This window comes from Canis lupus, chromosome 27 (assembly GCF_048164855.1).
Source record: "Canis lupus baileyi chromosome 27, mCanLup2.hap1, whole genome shotgun sequence".
Taxonomy (NCBI): Eukaryota; Metazoa; Chordata; class Mammalia; order Carnivora; family Canidae; genus Canis; species Canis lupus.
Genome location: NC_132864.1, coordinates 34,512,636 through 34,528,534, shown reverse-complemented (window position 1 = coordinate 34,528,534; position 15,899 = coordinate 34,512,636). Strand labels below are relative to the sequence as shown.

Below are 15,899 nucleotides of genomic sequence, written 5' to 3'. Positions count from 1 at the left end.
CACTCGGTGTTGAAAATATGCATCTAGAGGGGCCTGACTGACTCAGTCAGTAGAGGGTGGGACTCTAGATTTTGAGCTTGTAAGCATGAGCCCCACCTGGGTGTGGAGATTACTGAATAATTAAATCATAAAAGAAAAAATGAAAATAAACATATATGTGCAACATTTCCTAAAACATAATATGATGGTATATGCTGTCATAGGGATGACTTTCTACTTCTGTTCTACACGTTTGATAAGGGAAAATACTTGAGTCGATTCCTTTTCATTATAACCTGAACTTGATCCTGATTTTCTCTAGCTTCCTAGGATCTCTGGGTACAAATCTGAAAACTAGCATGTTGATTTTTCTCCCACCTTTGGAAGTGCATTCAAACTGCCCTATATCCTGAAGTCCTGAAAAGTAAATGTGAATCCAACGATAGAACCTTCAGAGAAGTCACCAAAGCAGCTCATGTAGAGGTGGTTTTCATGCCAGTAGATCTATGGGACAGACAGAGATCACCAGACACATTTGAACTACAAACCAGGAAAGTCTGTCAGATTGTCACAGACTTCTATCACTCTACCTGAAGATGACATGAGCTTGACATCAAGAAATCTTCTCCACTGGTTGCCCTCAGAACTCAGCAACTGCCTACAATTTCATTTGATCATTTACCATCCTTTTTCCCCCCTACAAATGCTTCTTGTTTAATACCTGATTTCTTGAACCACAAGCCTGACTTTGAGAATGCACCTCCATCAACCCCTTCTGAAATGAGTTTAAATAAACTGGCCTATCGTCAGGAGAGGGTCAACAAAATGAACAATCTGCTAGCACAAGTTTTAACACATGTATCCTTGGGAAATTTCAGAGAAGAGAGGGAACTGGCTAAAGATAGGCTGCCCCAGATTGAACCCCATTGGCATGAACATTAGTTTCACTTTAAACAAATGAAACTCAGCAGATTTAGGAAAAGCTCTTTAATCCCCCCAAACTGCCAGCTTGTACCAGGAAGAGAGCTATTACCAGGCTCCCTCTTTACCTAAGTCATGTATCTACACAGCAGGACAACCTCTCTTTTCCAAACAACTCCTCTCACCTTCCCTCTAATGCACTTTCTCCTCTTTGGTTATCAGACCCCTGCCCCTCTCCTTCACTCACATATGTGTCATGGTGCCTGACTGTCTTTGGAATTCTCCACGTCTGTGTGGATACCCACTATGTAGGCTATGAAATTTGATTTTCTCTTGTTAATCTGCCAAATGTCAATTAGATTCTTATTAAAACAGAGGGGCCTGAAGAGCACAGGAAATACTTACCTCCACAGCAACAGGCACTGGTGAAGTTTCATCAAGGTCAGTCAAGAGTAACCAGAGATGTGCATCACTAGGACTCCTGATCAACATTTCCCTGGATCAGGGGCTGATCCTATATCCTGGAAACATGATGTAGACGTCATCCTGCATCAGATATGGATCCTCACACTGTCCTAGCTGGTGGAGGCTCCTCCCCACACTGATCCCAAGAAACCCACCTCCTTCCCCTCCTTCCAACTCTCATCCCAGTCCTGGCTTCCTCTATGTCATGAGGACTCTGACTTTCCTCATCATCATCCCCTTGTTCAGAACTCCTAGTCTGACTGGGACAGAGTCCATACGCCTGCCACGTCCCCCCTACATGCTCACGCCCTGCTCCATCACTATCCGGACAGGACTGGGGTGTCATTGTGGGACATCACATTCTGGGGTTCCCTGGGAACTCCTCCAATGCTCCAACTCCACCCCACCAAGCTCACCCAACCTCAGTATCCAGGGACAAGCTTTCCTTATTATACGTATTCTGTGTCCTCTCTCTTCCCCCAGACACTGTCAGCTCCTTGATCATGGGGACTCTGCCATGTTCACTAGTGTCCCACATCCCTAGGCTCACATGGGGCACATACAAGGTGTTCAGTATGTGGTGTGAATGCACACTGTAAGGACAGTGCTCCATCCTCAGTCAGACGCAGGTGGACTCTGTGTCTCCTGTTCTGTCCTGACTTGTCACAGTGATACAGGATTGCCGATCCCAATGGCCAAGAACAAATTCTCAAGATATATAATGGTGGTAACAAGTGATTTTATTATAGCAGGAACAGGACCTGTAGGCAGAAAGCTGCACTGGGATTGTGAGGAGGGACTGATGATATGCTTTTTAATAAGTGGAGGTCGGGGATAGTGTAAAACGTTAAGGAATTTGGAAGCAAGGCTTTCAGGACCTTCATGATCTAGCTGCTGTTAAGGTGAGGTTATTCTCAATATTTACTAAAGATAAACATTAAGGCACGAAGGCAGCCATGAGTTCCTTGAGCAACTCACTCTCTACATATATGTCAGGTCTCTAACAGTGGGCTGCAGGCTGTAAGGACATTTAATTTAATCTACATTTTCTTGTCTTTCTTTCTTCATCAACAGACTGTGAACAGAGCATCATGCTCCTGACAACAAGGAATGTTTCCTCAATATGAGAAAACCATAGAATATGTTTGAGCCAAGGACAGGGTGCAGGGGCTGAAGTGAAGAGAATCAGGATCATTTTGGAGCCAAAGTTCCCTCACGTTGACCACAGACTGCAGTTTACACCAAACAAAGGAGGAAGCTGAACTGGCCAAACAGTGGGTGTTGCAAAGCAAAATTCATTTCTGGAGGGAGAGCAGGTTTGTGTCTCATTTCTTCCCTGGCCCAGAGCACAGTGTGACCATCGAGGTTGTCATCTAAGGACTGGCATTAATAATCAGCCTCGTCCTCATCCTGGAACCCAGTGATGGCCAGTGTGGCTGAATTGCCAGAGCTGAAGCCAGAGAATCGATCTGGGACCCCCGAGGGTCGATTGCTATCACCATAGATGATAGTTTCAGGGGACTTTCCTGGGAGCTGCTGGTACCATTGTACAACATAACCACTGCCGATTTGGGTGCTATTTCCAGTACAAGAGATGGTGACCGTCTGTCCCAGGGCCGCAGACACTGAGGGCAGCGGAGTCAGCACAGCCTGGGCCCAGGACGCTGCAATAGGGAGAGACACAGAGAGGGTGATGCTGGGGCCTGGAGACAAGAGGAGGAAGCATGTCCCCACATGTCCTCCCAGGGCCCTTCCAATGTCCCCACATCCAGTCACCTGTGCTGTGAGCGAGGAGTGTGAGGAGGAGAGGGGACTAGGCCATCGTGGAGGTCATTACTGATCCTGCCTTCAGTGTTCCCACAGATGAGCAGAGCCTCTTCTCATCTCTCTCTTCCCCTCTTCATCTTCTCTGGGAGGGATGGCCCATCCATGCAGATGAGACCCTGGCATTTGACACCCACCTGGCCTTCGGTCAGGTACCTCTGCCTGAGATGACAGGGGCATGGGCAAGGGAGGGGCTGTGTAAGGCCAGAGAGCTGTGATCTCTGAGCAGAGGGCACAAGCAGTGCCAGGTGGCAGGTCCCAACTCTGATCACCCTGACTCTTCAAAAATGGAACCAGAATGCACCCTGGTGTCCAGACGCAGAGGCACCACTGTGTGACAAGGTGACCAGGGCCCACATCTCCTGCTTCCCCAAATCTTTGCCTACTGTTCCTTGCATTAGGGCTGCATTAGGGCCAGGCCAATCCCCGTATGCCAGCTCACATTACTTCAGGGCTCACTATTTGCTCCACTAGGAATCTTCAGAGAGAGTTTGTCCACAACTCCCTTGACCATTCCTGGTCAGGGTGAAGGTGGTATCTCTTACACAAAATCCTCTTAGAGTTCAGAATCCAGTCCAGAGCAGTGACACATCTGCATGAGCACACAGCCCCCTGCTATGCAGGATGCTGGAACTTTCCTCTAATGAGGCTTCTCGCATTTCCAGAGTTATCTTCCCCTGAGTTCTGCACAGCACTGAGGACATGGGGACAAAATTACAAACAGAGCTTCTTGGACAAAGGGATTTGGAGACAGACCACCCTTTGGGTTGGGCACAGCTTGAGCCTCTGCAACTTGTGTCCAGCATGTTCAGGATAGAACATTATTCGTGAACCCCCCATGACTACAGGCATGGGTTTTTCCTCCCCAAGGTCCCCTCGACCCAGATTTTTGTCAAACTTCCCACATGTGATTGGAGGAGAGTTGGTGCTGGGGGGAATGATGCCCCTGAGCTCACAGGTCCTGTGGCCCTGGGATGGGTCACAAGACTTTGCATCAGAGTGCGGCCTGGTTGGATGTGGCAGTTGGGTGACTGAGGGAGTGACAGCCCAGGCAGACAGCACAGGGAGGGGTATCCCACATCCCAGTGGCCTTGAGCTCCGTGGGGGCAGCCCTGAGGCTGAGGTCCCAAGATGAATGGAATGATCAGGCTCAGACACTGAATGGTGCCAAGAGATGCTCAGAGACTGAGCTGCTCATGGGGACGGACACTCCCCCTGGGTATACTGAGCATCAGGCTCACCCCAGAGGAACAGGCTCAGTGCACATCCAGGCTGTCCTGGTGACAGGACCCCAGTCACACTAGATGTCACCAGTGTTTCTTGTTGAAGAAGCTTCTGTCTCCCAGAGATTGAGGCTCTGAGAATGGCTGACTGAGGACAGGATGGCTCTGGAGGGATTCAGAAGCCTGGAAACTGCAACATCCAGGATGCTATTCACTCAGGCAGATGAAAGAACTGTGTGTTTGTGTGTGTGTGTGTGTGTGTTTGTGTGTATGAGAGAGAGAGAGAGAGAGAGAGAGAGAGAGAGAGAGAGAGAGAAAGATAGAGAAACAGACAGGCAGAGGGAGAAGCAGGCTCCATACAGGGAGCCTGACTGGATCCCAGGACTCCAGGGTCCCACCCTGGGTTGAAGGAGGGGCTAAAACCCTGAACCACAGGGGATGACTTGAAAAGTTTGTTAGCCAAGAGGACTGCTGTGAGAGCAAACGCTTAACAATCCACTGAATCAGGAGTCTAGGACCTGTTGAGTGACAAGAAATCTGTCCATTCCTTATCTCCGCAGACACTACACCTACCTCTCTAGGGTTTCCAGGTGTCATGGAGCGCAGGACAGGGGTGAGACCCAGCCTCTTCCTTCTTACCCCACAACTCAGCCACACCCAAAGTCCCCTGAGTTTCTCTGGTGTCCACCAGGAGTGAGAAAACATACTGCTGTGAGTTTTGTGTCTGTGTATGTGAAGAAACGATACAGCCTGGGACTGTTTCTATGGTAGAACATGTTTCTGTGGTGGATCTACTTTCCACAGAATTCTTCAGAATGAAAGTCTGGAGCCCAAGAAAAAAAATGACTTATCTTAAAATATACAGGCAAACCTTTGTCTATGGATTCCTCAAGGATTCCCCATGAGTGAGGGCATCGGATAATTCTGAAGTAGGTAAAAATCATTACATCCATGTGCAAATACCTAAAAGTAGATAAACACATCCTTTTCAAGAAATGTAATAATTTTACTTTCATATTAAATACAATGGAGTAGGGAGTGCATCTAGGAGGTGCAGGTCATTGAGCATCAACTCTTGTTTTTGCTGATGTCCTAATCCCAGGATAGTGAGCTCGAGCCCTGCACAGAGCTCTGCACTGAGCCCAGAGTCTGCTTGAGCCTCCTTCCCTCCTCTGCCTGCCCACAACCCCCCAATGCATGCCCTCTCTCTATATAAAAATAAAGAAACCTCTAAAAATATTAAGACTGACTAGGAGTGCTGGGTTAAAAAAAATGGAGCCTAGATCTTAGAGCAGGAACGAGAATGTCAGGAGATTCTTGCAACTCTATTTTCTTATCATTCTCCTCCAAGAGTTGGACCCCTCAGACTAGAAACTACAGCAAGATCATTTCTGGTTTTCTCTGAAATCCTGGTGGAGACATAGCTCAGACCTGAGGAGCCAGAGGGAGAGACCAAAGCCAAAGGACAGAGGAACAGAGGGGAGAAGAGAAGAGAGGGGGTGTTGTCGGGCATAGCCAGCAGGATCTGGTCCAAGTTCCCATGGAGATGGTTCTGAGAGAGGAGACTGTGTCTGTGACCAGCGTTATGGTCAGTGTATCCCCTGTGGATATAACAGTAGTGACACAAGGTCACACTCTACAGAATGAGATGATAGAACTGAGTGTGGAAGAATGTTTGGAGTCTGCACGTTCAGGTGGAGCACGGTGTTTCATCCTGTTCATCTTCTCCATATTGAGAGGGGAGGTGCCTTGGGCTCTTTTACATTATATGTCTGTGTCTCCTGGAATGTTCCAATTTCTCTTGGTCTATGCACTTTACTGGAATGTTTCTGTTTCCTGTGGAAGCATAGATCATCGTGCAGCAGAGCCCACCCTGCTCAGTCTCTCCAGATAAGTTTCTTCCTGAATGGGGGTTCAGAGACAAGATCCTTGGGTCCAGAGATTTGTCTCACTCCCCCCTTATCTGAGACCCTGTGAGTATCTTGTCAAGGAGGACAAGCTGACAAAGTCTGTGGAAGAAAGTCAGACTGTAGCCTGGAAGCTCAGTCAAGGCTGTGCTAGCTCACAACTCAGGGCTTCTGCCAGAGAGCTTGTCCTATATTAACTCCCATTTTGCTTCTCTTCACTCCACAAAAGGTAAATTCTACATTCACAACAGCCTCACAGGCAAAGGGTTTTGCATCAAATGATCAGATTCCTCCTCCCTAGACATCCAAGCCATACTCCTCCACCCAGGACTATTGCAAAGCTCCACTGTGTACCAGAGGAGAGGAGGCCACAAGCAGGCACTGGGGGATCAGGAACAGGACTCCAGAGGATGACCATGGTCCTGAGTGGTGTCAGCTGTAGGAAGTCACATCCACAGGACTACTTCAACCAGTGTCCCTGGAGCAGGGTCAGGGTTTTTACAACATTTCAGGACCCCAAAACCCCCATTCCTAACCACAACTCTGATGTCACAACTGAGGGTCAAGTCCACAGCTATGGGCCATGAATTCCTCTTGGGCCTGGTTCTCACCCAGCATCCCCACAGCCTAGTGTCTCATACCTGGGATTCAATGAGCCTTGGCTTGTTCTGAGAGCAGAGGCCTGGTAGAGAAGAGGAGGTTTCTGCTCTGACAGCTGGAAGGGCAGAGTCCACCCTGAGTAGGACTTTCAAACTGCTGGGATTGTCATTTGTTCTGAATATTAAATTAATAAAAGTAGACGTTCTATGGGAAGAGAATAGGACCACCATGACAACAGGATCTAATTTTTCTTTTATTTGTGTATTTTTTATTGGAGTTCGATTTGCCAACATATACCACAATAACACCCAGTGCTTATCCTGTGAACTGCCCCCCTCAGTGCCCATCCTCCAGTCACCCCCAACCCCCACCCACCTCCCTTTTCAACACCACTTTTTCGTTTCCCAGAGTTAGGAGTCTCTCATGTTCTGTCTCCCTGTCTGGTATTTCCCACTCATTTTCTCTCCTGTCCCCTATAACCCCATTTACTATTTTACATTCCCAAATGAATGAGATCATATCATGTTTCTCCTTCTCTAGTTGACTTGCTTCACTCACCATAATACCCTTCAGTTCCATCCACATCGAAGCAAATGGTGGGTATTTGCCATTTCTAATGGCTGAGGAATATTCCATTGTATACATAGACCACAGCTTCTTTAGCCATTCATCTTTCAATGGACACTGAGGCTAATTTTTCAATTTGGATCACTAACAATATTTCTGTATCTATTTCTTCTCAGTTTTTATTTCTTCTGTGTCTTCAGAAATGTGTAAATAGAAAACTAGGAGGAAGGATATTGTGACCCAAAATCTACTTCCAGGAAAATTAGTGTGTATTCAAGTTATCTTAAATTGGGAGACAAAGTCCAAGGCCATAGGCAGGCTGAGGTGTTGCCCCTCATCCTCTTCTGTGTGTGTCCTTGTGACCAGGACCACTGAGCCAGATTGTAGAGTAAGAGTCATTCTTATCCTCACCCTGCAGCCCAGAGATGAGCAGAGGAGCTGCTTTGGCTGAGGTATCTTCAGATCCAGAACAGGGCTGGGGATTTTGAGCCCTGGTGCTTATCTGAGTCTGAGTAGAAACTCAGGAGATATGGGGGGAAGGGGACTCCCTGGCTTCTGTTGGAACCAGTATATGTAGCAGCCGCCAACAATGAAGCCACTGCTCATGGTTCATGTGAGTCTGGCTGTTGTTCCTGGAGATGCAGAGGGAGGTGGGGGAACAGCTGGGCCATCCCTGGCTGGGACAGGGAAACTGTAGATACACAAACACCCAGGAGGTGGGGAATTTTTGGTGGTAGTTTCCAGGGGATGTTAATATCGAAGAAGGTCCCCCAGAAGACAGATGATGTCCCTTCCTGGGAAGAAAGACAAGAAATGGAGGAGGAGAGGAGTCCAGGCAATGTTGACAAATCCCCTGTCCCAAGAATGGAGCTGCACTCTGTTAAGCTTGTCTAATTCTCCCTACAGTCTCCCGGCAAATGACAGTGCACTTTATGCAAATTGTCACCCCTTCCAGTCTCTCTCTGACTCCATCTGGTCAGTAATTCAGGAAAACAGGGGACAGAGGATGCTGAAGGCAGGGACTGCTCAGAGTGGACATAGGAAAGATGGAGGGAGCATCTGTGGGAAACGCTCAAGACCCTGCCCAGGAGACTCTGCCAGGCCCTTAGAGAACCAGGCTGTTGGGTCTCACCAGGGGCCCAGAGTGCAGCTCGGCCTCTGCCCAGCTGTGAGGTCAGGGGGGCTCCCCCAGGTGGGAGGGTCCCCTTGCAGGGCCCAGGGGATGCACATTGCCCTTTGCTGATTACATGTCCCTTTCAGGGTCCTCAGTGTCCTGAAGGTAACATCCAGAGCTGTGATCCCAGCACTCACCAGTGACCTGAAGGACTGGGTGGAGCACCCTGCATGGTCTGCTGTAAAGAACATGGATACAGCGTCTGTGATTTGAGAGCTTCCCACATGGAGGGAAGAGTCCTCACAAAATAAGCACTCCTGTGAGAGGGGGAATGTCTACAAAACATAAATCCTGCAAAAGACTGAGCCTATCCTAACCCATGGAACATTTAGGGAGCCCCTCATGGGACGGCCTTTCATATTAATCTCAAGAGAGGAGTGGCGGTGTTCTGCACAAAGAGTCATCAAAGAAAATATTAAAATATTAAAACAATGCATAAAGATCTTCAAACCATGATGGGAGGTGGTGATTTAACAAAAGCATCACCACCTGGTGAACCTGTGGCCCCGGGGGATAGGAGGGGGGACAGAACAGGGCAGGACTGAAGATAACCAGGTGTCAGGGCAGAGCACCTGAAGCAGGAGCACAGCCGGAGGGGATGCTGGTGGCTGTGGTCCCAGGAGAAGGCGGGGAGGGAAGCGGGAAAGAGGACTGTGTGAACTGGGGTCTCTGCTATGCCAGGCCCTTCAGAGGTGCTGCTGTCACTGCAGGGGAGCCTCAGGTAGGGAGAGGCTTCTCTGAGCATGTAGGAGTAGAAGATCTGGGGAAGGAGCACAAACACTGAATTCCTAGCTCAGAAATGGGAGACCCTGACCTTGAGCGTCAGGATCAGTGCCCATAGCCTGAGGCAGGTATGCAGCCCTGGTGAGCAGGCCCTGTGGTGTATGTGTCGTGTAGGGGGACAGGAGCCTAGATTGGTACCCTGGACCCCTTCCCTGGGTACGGGACAGGGGACAGATGTCCAGGAGGCAGCGTCCCTCAGTCCGGGCTGGCTCAGGGGGCCTTCCCTGCATCATCCCTGCAGTGTGTGGTGATGTTAGTCTTCCCCTCTGCTCCAGGTCCCCAGAGGTGAGCCAGGTGTCAATGATAAGACATATGCCCCTCCTCGTCTCCCACATAAAAATGTTCCAGGAGGGTTGAGGCCAGTGACCATGTGTTGGGGGTTTGCAGACCTTTACAGCCCAGCAGAATGAGGAGTCATGGAGGAACATGACCTGAATGTCCAAGGTCAGGCTGCAGTGCCCGGGATATGGGGGTCATGAAGAAATGGGGTGGAGAACCCCAACCTCTGCCTTGAAATGCACAGCCCCAGGATCCCAGCCACAGGGCAGCAGAGCTTGGGGATCTTTCTCAACCTTTCAGCCCCCAGAGGGAGGAAAGTATCATCTTGGTCACTGCTCCCCACTCCCAGGTCCTCTCCTGGTGCCTGTAATGTAACCCCTCTGAGCTCAGGGTTTCTGAGGCTGACAGCAGGTGGGACCTGGGCCCAGACTCAGGCAAGGGATGCACAGCATCCCATGGAGCTGAGGGACAGGCTTCCAGGCTCCTGCTGCCCCAGTCCTGGTCCACACTGGCTGAGATGAGGGAAGAGGATTGCAGAGCAGAGCCCTCTGCCTCCAGTGCTGTGGGTCCCCAAACCTTGTGCATGGAGGACAGGCCACACCCAGGTCCCACCCACCCTCCTGAGGCTGCACCTAATGACTCCAAATGGCTCAAAACCCCCTGCTGTGGCTCCTTCCTGGCGACTGTCTCCTACTGTCCCCACTGCTCCACTGCTTCTCCAGGATTAGAGTGAGGCTTGGGGTCAGGACCATCCCCAGGGCAGGGAGCACATGGACAAAGACATCAGGGATGCTGCCCCCATGGACTCCAAGGTGGGTCCTCGAGGCCTGGTCTCTGTCTCTCTCTGTCTCTGTCTCTCACCCCAGCTCCTCTGTCAGCTGAGCCTCTGTCCACTCTCCTGGGGGGGGAGGATACAAGCTCGCTCTGTCTCTACGATGACCTCTGTCTGTGGCCCCAGGTGTGTGCTGTAATTTGCAGGTTTATAAATAATCAACCATTAGTTTTCAAACTATTCAGTGTTGTAGCTGTATCCAGTGTCCTAGGGCAATCGTCTCCAGAACCATAAGGGCGGGTCCGATCTCCACACTTGCTATGCAGAGGTTGAGACTCTCACAACACAGGACCTTCTGTTCCTGAAGGGACAACGATGTCTACCATCACCTATGACCTTGGACGTTACGGTTCAATTCCAGGCCCGTCCCTGACACATGACAAGGACTGAGCCCTCAGCCCAGGGGACACACTCTGTCATCCTAAGGGGCTCACGTGCAGTTTCCTTGCTCCCTTTTCAAATTTCCTGTTCACACTCCCTGAGGTCTCCACCTTCCTGTCCTCCCCCTTTGGAGACAAGGGTCACACCTCCTTGGAGAAGTGGATGAGATGATATTCCCTGTGAGCTGTCATGGACCCCAGACTTCTAGAAGACATTCTCTGCCTGCATGAAGGAGCTGTCACTCTGGGGTACAGTTTACTGAGCTGTGACAACACAGCACTGGGGTGCGGCTGCCTTCACAGTGCCATGTAGGAGAGTGACATCACCTCGAATAGAGTCGCCTAACACACTCCCCCTCCTCCTTCCTCAACCTGCTGTCAATCACTGGCCTCCTTGCCACCTCTAGATACCCACATCTTCCAAATTACAATGAAATTCCCATGATGTGGAATTTAGCCTTTTATGTGTTATTCATCCTGAAGAAATATGCAGTTAATATTCATGCATGTTTTTGAACTTAAGAACTTATTTCTTTATTTTTTTTATTTATTTTTTATTGGTGTTCAATTTACTAACATACAGAATAACACCCAGTGCCCGTCACCCATTCACTCCCACCCCCCGCCCTCCTCCCCTTCTACCACCCCTAGTTCATTTCCCAGAGTTAGCAGTCTTTACGTTCTGTCTCCCTTTCTGATATTTCCCACACATTTCTTCTCCCTTCCCTTATATTCCCTTTCACTATTATTTATATTCCCCAAATGAATGAGAACATATAATGTTTGTCCTTCTCCGACTGACTTACTTCACTCAGCATAATACCCTCCAGTTCCATCCACGTTGAAGCAAATGGTGGGTATTTGTCATTTCTAAGAGCTGAGTAATATTCCATTGTATACATAAACCACATCTTCTTTATCCATTCATCTTTCGTTGGACACCGAGGCTCCTTCCACAGTTTGGCTATCGTGGCCATTGCTGCTATAAACATCGGGGTGCAGGTGTCCCGGCGTTTCATTGCATTTGTATCTTTGGGGTAAATCCCCAACAGTGCAATTGCTGGGTCGTAGGGCAGGTATATTTTTAACTGTTTGAGGAACCTCCACACAGTTTTCCAGAGTGGCTGCACCAGTTCACATTCCCACCAACAGTGTATGAGGGTTCCCTTTTCTCCGCATCCCCTCCAACATTTGTTGTTTCCTGCCTTGTTAATTTTCCCCATTCTCACTGGTGTGAGGTGGTATCTCATCCTTAAAAAATATGCAGTTAATATTCGTGCATGTTTTTGAACTTAAGAACTTATTTCTTTAAATGTTGACTACTATCACACTCTACGACTATACATCAGGTTGGAGTAAATCTTCGTTACTTCAAGTCTGGATATTTCATAAAAAGCTGGTATAAAAATCAGTGTGTATATTTTTTATTGCTTTCAGGGGTGCTAATTATGAATAAAGTTTCCATAAACATTCACGTGGGAATTTCTCTCTAGAAAGCTTTTTTTTTACCTTTTATATTTCTGAGTGTGGCATTGATTTATGTGTTCCTTGCAATCATCAAATAATAAGAAGAAATCATCACCTGGTTGAAGATAAGGCATTAATGTTGCCAGCTGTAAAAAAAGCTGACATGTGCATCAGCAGAACAGGGATGGGGATGAAGGACCATGATAGCTTTGTGGCCTAAAAGTGTTTCTTTTACTGAGAAATCAGAAGATGACAAGTGAATGTACTCTAGCCTAAAAGAACCAGTCCCTGATCCCAAAGGCAAAACTTTCTCATTCCTTTGACACCCTCTGTGCACAATGGGCTACTCTGAGATACTCTGAGGTCAGAGATGATGAAGCAGGTGCCATTTCCAGGAGGTCCCCAAGATGCACCTGTGTTCACGGCATCAACTGAAGAATGAGCAGAAACCCAGGGGAATCCTAAGCAGGCAGCTGCTGGGGCGCTCACTCACTTTGCAGATGGGTAAGTGGGTTTTTGTCTCACTTCCCCTCACGCCTGGAGTACTGTGCCACCACTGAGACTGCTGTCATAGGATGAGCAGTAATAATCGGCTTCATCCTCAGCCTGGAGCCCAGAGATGGTCAGGGTTGCTGTGCTGCCTGACCTGGAGCCAGAGAATCGATCAGGGACCCCTGAGGGTCGGCTACTACTATCATAGATGAGGGTTCTGGGGCTTGTTCCTGGGAGCTGCTGGTACCAGCCCACATAATTGCCATAACCAACATTGGAGCTGCTTCCAGTGCAGGAGATGGTGACCCTCTGGCCCAGGGACCCAGACACTGAGGCCGGCTGAGTCAGCACAGACTGGGCCCAGGACCCTGCAAGAAGGAGAGAATAGACAGGGTGATGTTGGAGTCTGGATTGCATATGTCCTCCCAGGGCCCCTCGCCCTGTCCCACATCCAGTCACCTGCGCAGTGAGCGAGGAGGGTGAGGATGAGAGGGGACCAGCCCATGGTGGAGGTCATCACGGATCCTGTCTTCAGTGGCCCCTCAGCTGAGTAGAGCCTCCCCTCATCTCTCCCTTCTCCTCTTCATCCTCTGAGAGAGGGAGGGGCTCTTCCATGCAAATGAGACCCCGGCTCTCTGACCCCTCCCTGGTTCTGGGTCAGTTCCCTCTGCCTGAGCATGTCAGGGGGGGTGGGCAGAGGAGGGGCTTGGGGCTGGTGTGCGGTTCAGGAGGTCCCAGCTGTGAGCCCTAAGCAGAGGTCACAGTCAGTGCCAGGTGGTGTTCCCAGCTCTGATCCAGCCTGAGCCCTCAGAAATAAGTCTCAACTGTGTTCTGGCATCCTGACACCACCTCACCCTGCATGACATGGGGATCAGTTGGCCATGGGACACAGGTCCTGTCTCCAGAGCTCTGACCACTCTCCTCCTATGATCTGGACGAGTCTCCCCACATGTGGTCTCCCCTGAATGTGGCATAGATTTTAGGCTACACTCTCATTTCTTGGTGTGAGGGATTCCTGGGTCGCTCAGGGGTTAAGTGTCTGTCTTTGGCTCAGGGTATGATCCTGGATTCCTGGGATTAAGCCCCCCATCAGGATCTGTACAGGGAGCCTGCTTCTCCCTCTGCCTATGTCACTGCCTCTCTCTCCATCTCTGTGTTTCTACCACAAATCCCTTGGATTTTCATGGGCCACTCAGGACTGAGGTGGTGTCTACACCAATTTGTCTGATATCACTGTCACATCCAGTGGAATGAAGGGTCGCCGTGTACAAGTGGCCTCCTCTGCACAGGATGCTTAGAATTTCCTCCTATATGATGACCCTGGTTGCAGCCCTCTCCTTCTCTCAATTTCCTGAAATACTGAAGACCCAGGGAGCTAGATTTTCCAGGTTGTGTGTGGAAGGCCTCGTGTGCTTTCCTAGAAAGGTTACACACTGAACATCGTTGTCATCTTTCACTGTTTTCACCTTTTTAAAAATTTTTTTTAATTTATTTATGATTGTCAGAGAGAGAGAGAGATAGAGGCAGAGACATAGGCAGAGGGAGAAGCAGACTCCATGCACTGGGAGCCTGACGTGGGATTCGATCCCGGGTCTCCAAGATCGCGCCCTGGGCCAAAGGCAGGCGCTAAACCGCTGCGCCACCCAGGGATCCCTTCACCTGTTTTAAACATTAGTTCTCCCCACCGCATGGGCAAGAACTCCCTCCTAGAGTCTGTCCTCCCCGCATATGGACACAGGTCTGCAGGAGCCCTGCCATTTGAGGTTGTCTGTGTGCCACTGACCTCAGAGCACAAGAGGCAGACCTGCAGGGTGTTTTAGTAGGAAGATGTGACAGCTGGAGAATTTCTGGCAAGAATCCAGAGGAAGAGATTGCGTATTGGTCACTCCCTAGACCAACTGTACACATAAATTGGATGAATGTTCTTTTTTTCCATATCATTATTTTTAATATCCAACATTTATAATATGAGGACCAGGGCTTTCTCCTCAACTCAAGTTTATAAATTTTCAACTGGCTTGTGAAGTCAATAGGGATACTTCTTGTCTAATTTGGTTTCTGGGAAGACTTCATTCAGATCCTCAATGGTCATTTGATCAAATGGAATGATGTTCTTTATCATCTCCAGCTCTTTTTCATATTCTTCAATCCTGGCCTTTGAGAGGGATAAAAACTCAGCACAGCTTTTCACATCTTCTTTATCCTCAGCATCCACCTGGACAGTGTATTTATCCTCTGGCACAGGAAACTTCAGGGCATTAAACTTCTTCTCAAAGTCACCTACCAAGCCAGCCTTTGCCACATTGGCCTTGTAGTAAGCCCAGTCGGTAGCAGGTGGTTTCTCAGGAAGAGTAGCCAACCTGGAGGTAAGCATCTCATTCCAGGATTTCAGGGAGTTGGCAATGGCCTTCTGGTTTCAGGGTATGATCTCCACAAAAGCTACCCAGTCAATGGTTTTTAGAGCAAGTTTTTGCCCAGCCATCTTGAGATCCTTCACCGACCTCATCAGCCCACAGTCCTGAATGTTCTTTTTAAGAAAATCTTCTCAATGTGCATTGACTAAGACTCAATGATGATGTCACTGTGAAGACACAGGCGGAATTACGAGTATATTGTTCACAGATCTGTGCGGACTGCATGGAAAATAACGATGGAAGTGGCATTGAAAATCTCAGTGCAGTTGCACTTGGTGGCTCAGTGATCGAGCAACTACCTTTGGCTCAGGTCATTATTCCAGGGTACTGGGACCAAGACCTGCATCAGGCCCCCTGCAAGGGCCCTGCTTCACCCTCTGACTCTGTCTCTGCCTCTCTCTATGTGTCTAATGAATAAATAAATAAAACTTTTTTAAAAAAAGAATGACTTCATCTTTCATTTAAATAGACATTTAGAAACATTTTATAGAATCATTTGTCTCTTTTTTTAACCTTATGATTATATCATGGGTCTGTTCATGCAGGCAGGAAAATCTGAAGGGGTGCCCATGAATCCCCCTGAGGACCCTTG

The 15,899-nt window shown here is 48.9% G+C and overlaps 1 pseudogene and 1 gene segment (V, D, J or C); both read right to left on the bottom strand.

Annotated features, from left to right (window-relative positions):
• Positions 1–2,751: 2,751 nt before the first annotated feature.
• The window catches only part of LOC140619026 (immunoglobulin lambda variable 1-40-like), a 33,738-nt gene continuing 20,590 nt past the window's right edge, over positions 2,752–15,899 (bottom strand). Inside the window, 3 exon segments of the V gene segment in view lie at positions 2,752–3,029; positions 3,327–3,351; positions 12,948–13,047. Coding sequence covers positions 2,752–3,029; positions 3,327–3,351; positions 12,948–13,047 — 403 coding nt within the window.
• LOC140619628 (ATP synthase subunit d, mitochondrial pseudogene) lies at positions 14,893–15,375 on the bottom strand (annotated as a pseudogene).